The 12,074-nt window shown below is 33.5% G+C and overlaps 2 protein-coding genes across 3 annotated transcripts in view; one reads left to right on the top strand and one right to left on the bottom strand.

The window, feature by feature from the left end:
- The window catches only part of LOC106868486 (LIM domain-binding protein 3), a 366,710-nt gene that overhangs the window by 7,962 nt on the left and 346,674 nt on the right, over positions 1 to 12,074 (bottom strand). The gene's annotated exons all lie outside the window — the stretch shown is intronic.
- The window catches only part of LOC106873836 (uncharacterized), a 32,705-nt gene that overhangs the window by 4,113 nt on the left and 16,518 nt on the right, over positions 1 to 12,074 (top strand). Inside the window, exon 2 of the mRNA XM_014921345.2 lies at positions 7,193 to 7,254. Within this exon, the coding sequence (XP_014776831.1) occupies positions 7,193 to 7,254 (62 nt within the window). The remainder of the gene's footprint in view (positions 1 to 7,192; positions 7,255 to 12,074) is intronic.

Consider the following 12,074-nt stretch of genomic DNA (forward strand, 5'->3'; position numbering starts at 1 on the left):
ATATATATATATATATATATATATATATATACATATATATACAGACACACACACAGTGATTGTGTACCTTAAAAAGTGACGACTATTATTAATTATACTAAACGTTTATCAATAGGAAAAACAAGGTTTCATTTTGCTGTACTGTTTTTTTACACCCACCCACACGTACACTCTCTGTATCCGTATGTCTGTCTGTATATCTCTCTATCTCTATCTATCTATCTGTGTCCCTATCCATCTATCTTTTTTATTACGCGGTATATTTTCAAGAAGGAAGATTTACAAAAAGTCTTTAGATAAAATACGCTTAGTGTTCATTATCTATCTATCTTTGTACGTATGTTTACATGTTTTTATGTATGTGTGTGTATATATATAAGACTAATGTAACACGATGATACCAGGCTTTAATAGATCACAATATTTGTTTCTGCACCAGATATCAGTTTTAAGTTGCTGAATTTATATTTATATACCAGTATGCAATATTATTCTTTATAATTACGAGTGCTTTATCGGATGGAATGCGATCAAGCACTGCCGAACTTTTCTTTATTACCTCAGATATACGCTGTACATAACATTTCACCTATCAATTCATTAGATTCCGAGTGACATAAAGTTGTAGTGACACGAACAAATACAAAAGTAATATCACAATAATAGTTCCAACAACAATAACAACAGAATAAAAGCGAAAAAAAAAATTTTTTTTATTACGTAGAAAGCAAAAATTATTTATTACTTTCAGAGAACCTCCGGGTCATTTGAGGAAGTCAGTTTCTCGTGCATTTGTATACATACATACATACATACATACATACATATACACACGCATATTTATGTGCGTGTGTATTATGGGCAACAAAAGCAGTATTAGATTAAAACAGCCGTTTGTTTATCATACTTAATGCACATGCATCATTAAAGGTAAATTAACTGCAGTATTCAGCTGGAGATAATATCTCTTATGGATATACTGGCTTTAAAAACTCTTGTATATCAGTAGCAGCAGTGAAAATACTAAATGTGCATTTCTGCTTTGTTGGACATTGTCAGTTTCATGTACTCACTGCCAACTGCATGCTAAGACAAAAATCTATCACTACTGATATAGGTTAGCAGTGAGTATATGCTACTAACAAAGCCTAACAAGGCAGAAATTGAGCATCTGGGTCAGCAGGTTAGCTAAGGTGTTCGTGTAGGGTGAAAAGTTAATGGTGTGTATTGTAAAAAAAGTGATCATAGTGCACAACATACAATATGATCATTGAATAGCTTAGGTGAGAAGAGTTAATAAAGAGAGAGAAAAACGTCTCTAAACCATATTAATTAAATACAAGGCCCTAGACTGCAGTGAAAAAGAAACTAAATTGTGCAATATTTATAATTATCATCAAAACACTGACATGTATGTGCATGTATACACACACGCTCTTCTACATCTAATCTCAAATAACCTCAAAAATACACACATAAGCAAATAAAGACAAATGAGAACAGCTGTGTTTCATCTTCATCACAATTATTGTCCTTAATGTTTTAACGATTTTTGATACCAAACTTCTTTAAACCAACTGTAGTTCTGTGATACAAACTTCCTGTTTTAAACTAAATTAAAACTTTCCAGCAAAATTTCATGTCACTTATGTTCCTAACACCAGCTCAATAATGAAAAAGTTAATTTACTAAATGTTTCATTGGCACCCATGCCAACGTCGTCTCCTTCATTGGAAACGATACTCGGCTTGCGAAGACCTATTGGGGCAAACGAAAGCGAAACCGTCAATGGCACCTGTGCCCAGCATCGCCTTCTTGGCACTTGTGCCAGATAGCATGTGTAAAGACATTCGAGCGAGATCGTTGCCAGTGCCGCTGAACTGGCTCCTGTGCAGGTGGCACGTAAAATACACCATTTTGAGTGTGGCTGTTGCCAGTACCGCCTGACTGGCCTTCGTGCCAGTGTGGCACGTAAAAGCACCTACTACACTCTCTGAGTGGTTGGCGTTAGGAAGGGCATCCAGCTGTAGAAACTCTGCCAAATCAGATTGGAGACTGGTGTAGCCATCTGGTTTCACCAGTCCTCAGTCAAATCGTCCAACCCATGCTAGCATGGAAAGCAGACATTAAACGACGATGATGATGATGATGAAAGGCAGTGTATTTCAACAGAAATCTGGTAACAAAATTGTTAATAATGATGGAGAATTTGGACAAAAAAATATATTAAGTAGATATCGTTAGCTGATTAAACAGAAACTAGAAAAGATGTGAATGAGAACAAAAACTGAGGGCAACTAGGTTAATACAATATTAAGGTTAAGAATGTTTTAAACAGAGCTTAACAAAGCAGGGATTAAAACAATATCACCTGTGCTAGCTCACCATTTTGAGATTTAAATTAAAAGTCAATACCAAATATTTGGAGTGAACACTTTAAACCTCTTTGAGTTGCTTGCATCAACAGGAAGAAATGTCAGTGTGACCTTAAAGTCATTGAGAAGAGGAGCTCTATGGGCTGGGTTTGATGCCATTATTAACCTTTTTGTTGCCATATTTCTGTTTTAATCAATTTTGAAAATAATGAAGAATCTAATAAAATAAAATAACATTATCATTATTAAGCTGGTGTTAGGAACACCATTAAGAGAATATTTTGATGGAAAGTTTTAATCTAGATCATTTTAAAACAAAAAGTCAGATGGGTTGGTATCAAAAAGGCTTGCTGTCATTCAACAAAGCTCAAGTAAGCCATACTTTGAGATACTTTGAGCTATCTTATGTTGAGGTACAGTTCATATACACCAGATAATGCTGTTGTCATGCATTAAGGTACTACTTACATACATTACATAGTACCACTGCTGCCAGACATACTCTCACAAGTTGTAGCTGATAGAAAGCCATTTGACTGATTAGCAAAAGCTTTTATACTAACACACTAAGATCCTTGACTCTCAGTTGTGTTGTTTCCTTTCTCATTACTACTGCAATGTCTATCATCATCATTATTTAACGCCTGTTTTCTATGCTGGTATGTGTTGGCTTAACAGGAACTGGCAAGACCAAGGGCGCACAAGATTCCATAGTTTGTTTTGGCTTAATTTCTACGGCTGGATGCCCTTTCAAATGACATAGTTTACTCTTGGAAATGCCCAACTACATTTCCTTTTCATCTGGCTCCACCCATCTCTCCTCTTCCTGTCACCCTTACTGTCTCACCCCTTAGACACTGCATGGAATACTTTATTGTCCTTCCTTTCTGGAACAACAACCCATTGGAATTCTTTCCCTGCCAACATTATACTTATATTTTCAAACATGGCCTACTGATACTCATTAATCACATCACTCTCACCAGTCTAGGTGGGGTTGGAGACAGACTTAAAAGTCATGGGTACTGTCCCTCATTTTCCTGATTAAATCCTACTAAATCATATTTCCTCAGGTTAGGTTATGGAACTTTCCTGAGTTTATTCTTAAGCTTTACTGAAAATTAATAGGAGGAAAAATTCAATGTCTGATTAGGAAAAAAACCCCTATATTATTGAGAAGCTAAGTATAGAATTGAAGAGTTAAAAACTACTTAAGTACAAAGCAATTTAGAGGATTTTATTCATGAATCAATTCATTTTTAGCTGATAAAAAATAATTATGAAAAGTGTTGCCTCTGAGAAGGCTGTTTAGATTATTTGGCCTCCATAATTTATAATTTCTTTTTCTGCATGCTTTACTAATTTCTTGAATATATTTGCTTTTATTTTTTAGTCTGTGACTGTCTTGAATATATTTACCTTTATTTATGATTGTCATCTGCTCAAAATTAAATGAAAACTGTCTTTGCATGTTATATAAAAAATATAAAGCTATTGTAATGTGATTTCATTAGTGCTATACAGAACATTTAGCTGTAACATCTGGCAGTGGCTGTTGTAGAAGTATATTATTAATAAACCCTGCTTTTGACACACTGCTTTAAGTTTCATGTTTTTCAATTCATTGATAAACATTGTGGACTGTCATCCAAGCATGACATGTATATCAAGGTTATTTTATTATAATTGTCATCACCCCCTGTTTTTGTTTCTCCATGGTATATTTTTGAATATAGTACAGTCAATAATAATTTATCTGTTATTCCCAAAACTCCTTAAATTTGAAACTTTTTGTGTGTTTTGGTACCTTTCCATTCTCAGTTTGGTACCATCACAAAATAAACTTTGGTGGACCTGAACTGGGTCAGCAACAAATCTATATAAAACTGCCTTTATGATTTATGTATAATAAGTTATATTATGACATGTAAAGAGATACCATGTTCAGACTAGGGTCCCATACTTCATAGATGCAAACATACTGGATGGGTTGTTTTTTTTTTTGTATATTTGTTGAGTCTGGAGGAAAAGGCAGTGCTCATTGTCCTTGCAGGCCATCTGAGACCAGTGAGGGTTGTTAGGTGAGATTGATGCCATTAATGTTTCACTTAAACTGTTGCAATTCAACATCGACAGGAAAGACATTGAAAAGGAGATTCTAAAGGACTGATATTCTGTGGAGAAAGAATTGCACATAGTGATTAGTATGGGGCCAAAGTGAGGGTGGTGGATGTAACAAGGTTAATGAGAAGTGGAGAGACCAGTGGATCATGGCTACCTAAGTAGTGTATGTACAAGACCAGCTTTAATGAGCAGGGACCGTTATAGATGTATATTAGAAAAAAAAGGAGGTGTCCTAAATCTAATATGCTACTGGATTATCAAATTGTATTATCAGATATGCTACTGGATTATCAAATTGTATTTTTATAGTATTTTTCTCTTTTTGAAAAGTTTTTCTTTTGTTATTAGCTTTTCAATTCTCCTTATGTTGTCTACATCAATATTTAAATTGATTTGATTTACATTTGTCTAAGTCAAATTTGAAATGCAAAACTATTATATCAGCATATTTTGGCCATTCTGGCTCACATGAAATTTTTCTATACCTGTGGTTTTTGGAATATGATCTTCATGTTAGTTATGAATGGTTTTGCATTGAAAATTCTATTTTCTAAAGTGGTGTGATTAAGAAGAAGGGTAATTTGACTCTGAAATATGATTTGCACATCTTTAGGTTTACAACTAACTACAACACTTATAAACATTTATTTTAAACTGCCACATGTATCCCCTACTCCCACCTTTGTATTCCACTCATTATACCCACCACTGCATATCTCTGAACTCTATTTCTGTCCCTATATATTTCTCTCTCTCTCCCACCCAGCTGAACATCTCTTTATAACCTGATGTATCTACAGGTTTACTATACTACCACTCTCCATCCTCCCTATACTGTCACTTATTACCTCTTTAGATTATTCAAGAGATGTGTAATCATGCTGTATCTGCTAAAATATTCAATATTGAATCAGTAAGCAAACATATAGAATTGTATATTTATTGGAGTAGAGAGATAATTATTCAACAGTTGTACACTTCTTAAGATGATAAATGATTGTTAAGTGTGTTAAACTAATATTAACCCTTTTGATACCAATCTGCTTGTGACTACTCTTGGTTCTATGATACAAACATCCTGTTTTAAAGTGAATTACATTAAAATTTTCCATCAAAATGTCATGTAATGTTCCAAACACCAGCTGAATGACGACAAAGTTATTTCACTAAATTCTTTCATTTGTAAAATTAATGCTTGGAACATCTTAAAAGTTAGAGCAAGGTAAGTAGGGCAAAAAAAAGAAAAAGAAAGAGCAAAAAAATGGTGACTAATATTTTTTCATTGTCAAATATAATTTGTACATTATTTACATTTTGACGGATTTTGTCCTCATCTTGTTTTTTGTTAACACGTTTTGGCTGATGTACCCTCCAGCCTTCATCAGGTGTCTTGGGGAAATTTCAAACCTAGATTCTCATTTCTAAGGTATTTTTCGATGTTGTTGTTATTATTATTATTATTATTAAAGTCACTGCCTGGAATTGAACTCGGAATCTTGGGGTTAGTAGCCCACGCTCTTAACCACTATGCCATATGCCCGTGGCATTTGGCATAGTGGTTAAGAGCGCAAGCTACTAACTCTAAGATTCCGAGTTCGATTCCAGGCAGTGACCTGAATAATAATAATAATAATAATAATAATAGCAACAACAACAACAACAACATTGAAAAATACCTTAGGAATGAGAACCCAGGTTCAAAATTTCCCTAAGACACCTAATGAAGGCTGGAGGGTATATCAGCCAAAACGTGTTAACAATAAACAAGATGAGGACAAAATCTGTCAAAATGTAAATAATGTACATAATTCCTCATCTCTTAAATATAGAACTGTATAGTCATTTGAATCTTGAATATTTAGAAAGTAACATTACATCCACAGAAAAGAGTGTGAAAATTAATCTCATGAAAATATGGTGCTGTGCTTGATGCCTTAAGTGTCATTCAGACATCATTGTTATCAGATGTCACTGTCAAATCAGTGCTATTGGACATTCACTAAGCACTTGGATGCAAGGCCTGATGGTGTTTCTATCTACATGTTACAGGCCTTTTTCAATATATCTTGAAAAAAAAAGACACTGCCAAACAAAGCCTATGTTGTACACCTCTTGCAATCCTTTATGTTATTAGAGAGTGATGCTGGACAGTCTGAGATTTTTAAAAAATAATTGAAACAAAGGCAGTCTATTTCAAAGAAATCTGGTAACAAAATGGCTAAAGTGATTTAAATTAGAACCTTCCATCAGAATTTCATGTTAATTTATGTTCTGAATACCAGATTAATAATGAGAAAGTTATTTTACAAAATTTTTTATTGTTTTCAAAATGAATTGAAACAAAGGCTGTGTAATTTCAACAGAAATAGGGTAACAAAATAGTTAAAAACAATTTGGGGCTTCAGGACCTTCTACATAACAGCTTTGTCTACTGTTAGATCAAGAATGTTTATAATTATATACCGTTCCAGCCACTTTATTCAACTATAAAGTAGGAGTACAGCCAGTTGCAATAGACAGACATGAAAGTTAAGGATTGTAGGAAAATAAATGGATAGATTAAAGAAACCTAGTGTTAGACATTTTATTGAATTGTGATATGTTTCAAATGAAAAATTCTTATATTAGATAAAAATAAAATTTCTTTGTTCCATAAGATTTACTCGTTTTTGTTTTTTGGTTTTTTTTTTCAGTGTTATCACATTGGATTGATGCAGGCAGCAATGGGATAATTCGAAAAACTGGGAACACATTGGTATGTCTTTGTTAATCTTGTATGTTAATCTTTGTTCTATAGTGTTACAAAATAGAGTGGCAAGTTGATACCAGAATAAATGTCTAACTTTTTAGTATTCAGTTTTGGTCATTTGTTACTCTGCATTCTGAGTTCCATTCATTATTGAGATCATGTCATTTATTGAAATAAATTGAATAAATAAATAAAGAAATTAAAATAAATACCTGTAATATATAATGAGTCAACCCAGTGTATTACTCTATATAAATTGGTCTTATGTCTAGTCAATAGAAATATATATATATTAGTACCATAAAAATCTTTAAATTTATTGTTAAAATATTATCCAGACTAAGTTGTCACTGTTTTAATGAGATCTCTCTTTCTTATATTTAGCTGTGGAATTCTTTTCTACTCAAGGCACAAGGCCCGAAATTTCTTTGGGGGTGGGGGCAGTTGATTAGATTGACCCCAGTACGTTACTGGTTCTTAATTTATTGACCCTGAAAGGATAAAAGGCAAAATGTGTTTGTGTTGTACTTTATTGATCATTTACAATGTTGAAAAAAGTTTTCTGCTCATTATTTCTGAGGTCATTGATTATTTTAAAAATATATATGTAGATATATAGTTACACACACAAACACACACGTACACATGGGCATACATACGTGTTTATGCACGCACACACACTCTTACATATCTAGAGCTACAAGTCTCTCTTTCTTTTCTTTTGTAACCTGATGATGTTTTAAGTACATGGAAAAATTTATACACCTAGAAACCTGCTTTTTCAGGAAAAAAAAAAAAAGAATTTTAATAACCTGTGGTGAAAAAGTTATTAAAAACTAGTTCTGTATAGGTTTACAGATTAATTTATAATTTAATTGGTTTGATTTATTTAAAATTTTTCGTTGAACAGCTGTTACTGCCAAAATAATAGTAATGATTAAATAAGAAAGGGAAAAAGATATCATGCAGCTTCTCAATATTATATTATTTTAAAGTTTAGTATAACATTTGCTGTAGTATTTGCTTTTTTTGCCCGTAAATGCTGCTGTTGCTGCTGCTAAAATCTTTGACATTATAGAGTGAGGTTAGTACATGAAAGGTATCTGTGTAAAAATGTCCTTTTAACCAAGTTGACTCTGTAGTGAAGAAGCTTGCTTCACAACCATGTAGTCTCAGGTTCAGTCCCTCTGCATGACACCTTAGGTAAGTGTCTTCTGCTTGGTCTTCAAGCAACAAGAGACCATTCTTAAAGCATGAAAGCCATTTGTAAACTTGTGCTTTACACATGGCAGTATCCTTGTAAGCTGTTTGAATCACAACAACTGTTTCAGCCACTGTTTTCCCTGGCAGAAAACAGAATTTCATGGAAGCATGCTGCTCCTTCATTTCAGCCATCACAAAATTGATGAACAGGATGTATGTATGTGAAAAGGTTGAGTTCTATTTCATCCTTTACTTTGGAGGGTTCCAAAGGGTGATTTTTAACAAAGATTCTTCATATTTTGTTGGTAGCTTACTGGCATAAGATTTTTACAAATATGAAATTATTACATGTATATGGTGTGTTATGAGAATTTATGGAAAGGTATCCAACTCAACAAATTCTTACAGATGAAAAAGAGAAGATGTTAAAATTTGAAAAGAATTTTAATACATGCATACGATTGTTTCAAACAGTGATATTAAACATGTAAATAACGTGGTAGAATAATTAAAATTAATTTAATTAAATTAATTACAAATTACTGTTCTCCTCAGTGCAAGACGAATACATAAAAAATTATTATTATTATTACAGAAGACTAGATGGAGGAAATATCAAATAACATATTTGGATATACATATTTTATCCTTATGAAGAATTAAGAGCATACTAAAAGAATGTTGTTGAGTCTAGTTGTGTATAAACTAAAACTGATGCGGCTAACGGTTATTTGAAAATATAAGTGAAAGATGTTTAAGAAACATTCCCTCTATATAAAAATGAGTGAGTAATTAATTTACACTCCAAATAAGTCATTTATGATAGGGAGTTAAATAGAAGTGTCCAATGGGAAAGCATAGTTATGTTTGAATTAGGATATGACTTGACAGTTATAGCTAATATATAAGTAAAATTAGGTATGGTGTATATTTAAAGAAATTACTTTAAAAAAAAAGAAATTTCTTGTGCAAGAATAAATAAAAACTAGTGAATGAAGTTTTTATTAGGCTATTATATTATGGTGGAGGTGCAATGGCCCAGTGGGTAGGGCAGCGGACTCGCAGTCATAGGATCGCGGTTTCAATTCCCAGACTGGGCGTTGTGAGTGTTTATTGAGCGAAAACACCTAAAGCTCCATGAGGCTCCGGCAGGGGATGGTGTTGAACCCTGCTGTACTCTTTCACCACAACTTTCTCTCACTCTTACTTCCTGTTTCTGTTGTGGCTGTAATTCAAAGGGTCAACCTTGTCACACTGTGTCACGCTGAATATTCCCGAGAACTACGTTAAGGGTACACGTGTCTGTGGAGTGCTCAGCCACTTGCACGTTAATTTCATGAGCAGGCTGTTCTGTCGATCGGATCAACTGGAACCCTCATCGTCGTAAGTCAGTCAGTCATATTAATATGATTTCTGTGGTTATGTAAATTATTTGAAGGATTAGATGAGATGGGATAAATTTCATTTTTTATGTGTATTAGTTTAGTGTCCCTATTACTATCTATAATTAATTGTTTTCTGTGTTTATTTTCAGCATTCAAGGGTTTTTGTTATATTATTATTAGTGTAGTTAGTAATTTGTGAATTGCTGAAATTAGTATTATTTTTTCTTTTAGTGAGGTTATGGTTGTGGTGCTCATATTGTTTATGTTTATTATTATGTTTTTTGTTGTTGTATGATTTATGTCTATTACTAATGTTTTGCTGATGATTATTATTGAGAGTTTTTGATTGTTTGTCGGGGTTTACTAATTCACCAGATGATTTAGGTTCATTAATATGGTCTGTGTTGTTCATGTCTAGATAACTATTGGTATTACTAGTATTGGTGCTGTTGTTTTTATTGCACTTAATTTGATATTTATATCCTGCCTTCTTAAGTGCTAGATTATTGTAGTCTTTATGTTTGTTAAAAATTTCTTCATTAGATGATAGATTAATTCTACTTTTTATGTTAGTGGTTAGATTTTTTATAATATTATAAGGATGGTTACTTTGGGCATGTATGTATGTGATATTGTTGTTAAGTTTATGATAAGATTGATATGAGGAGGTATTAAGGTTAAAGTTAACGTCTAGGAAGTTCACAGAGTTGTTAACTTTTTCAATAGAGATGGATGGTCCTTGGTTTTTGAAGAAATTGTGTAGCCTTCTTTTTGTATAGTTCAAGGTTCCTGTTGGAGGTATTTTAAAGAATAGTGTGTTGTTGCGGTAAAGACCACCTTCCAATTCAGGGAATTCTTTTTTAAGTAAGTGTAGAAGGTAAATTCTGACTAAATTGGCTACTTCAGTGGAGTCTTGTGCACCCATGGATACATCGAAACAATCTGGAGTATCCTTCCTTGTCCAATATTTACCTTGATGAGAGATTACAGTTTTTCTAGCTTCAAGTATGATTTTAATTTCATTCATTGATAATTTAGTCCTATTTGTGTGCGTGTATACGTGTATGCGTGGGGTTGTGAGTGTTAGGTATGTGTGAATTCATATGTGTGCATGCGTGTGTGTGTGTATGTGTCTATGTGTATGGGTGTGCGTGCATGTATGTATATGTGTGTATGTGAGTTTGTGTATGCATGTGTGTGGGGGTTCTGTGTAGGGTTTCTGTAGACGTATATGTGCGTACCTGTGAGTATGTGCATGCATGCGTTTATACCTCTGAATGTGTGTGTGTGTTTTTGCCCATGTGTGTGTAATTGTGTGCGTGTCTGTATGTGCATTGTGTGTGTTGGAGGTATATGTGCGTACATGTACTAGTGTGTGTATCTATGTGTGTATATATGTGTCTGCGTGTGTGTATGTGCGTGTTTGTGTGTGAGTACATGTGCGTATGTGCGTGCGTGTGTGAACGTGGAAATGTGTGTTGGGTGATGTGTGCATTTTGTTGCGTGTATACACGTGTGCTTCAGTATGTATGTATATGTGGTTGTGTGTGCGTGTGCATGTTTATTCATCAATATATATAAAAGAGAAGATGTGTGTGTACGTGAATGTAGTTTATGCACGTCCACAAATTAGCACGCATGTTGCTCCAATTTTAGGAGGACATTGTTCATGACCCTACCTGCGTTTTCGTCAACTTTTTCTCTCAGAGGCACCCGCGTATAGCTGTAAAAATCGATAAACTTTTACCAATTTTGAAGTATGTTGACATGGCGAAGTCAAATCTGTGTGTACGCGCGTGAAGGAGAAAGAGAGACAGAGAGAGAGAGAAAAAAAGAAAGAAATAGTGTGTTTGTGACAAGGGTGGGGGGGAGATACAGAGTGTTTGGTAGCATCTAGCAAAAAGAAAAAAAATGGAAAAGGCAGACAGAAATCAAAGCAAATTTTTCTAAGCAAGACAGAGTTTACTTTGCTAGCGTCTAACAAACAAAAAAAAAAAAGGAAGAACGAAAAAGTGGAAAAGGGAGGCAGAAAGCGTATTAGGAATGAAAATGTAGGTAAGGAAGGCAGAGTAAGTGTAAAATGTAAAATGCATTTCTTTTTCTTAAACATGAGATATAGTTTAAAATATACGATGTTTTTGAAAGACACTATATTCTATAATGAGATTATATATACTTTCTCACACAACAATTCAAATATATTTATTTTAAATCATTTATTTGTTTTAAATTGTTCAT

The sequence above is a fragment of the Octopus bimaculoides genome, chromosome 7 (assembly GCF_001194135.2).
Source record: "Octopus bimaculoides isolate UCB-OBI-ISO-001 chromosome 7, ASM119413v2, whole genome shotgun sequence".
NCBI lineage: Eukaryota > Metazoa > Mollusca > Cephalopoda > Octopoda > Octopodidae > Octopus > Octopus bimaculoides.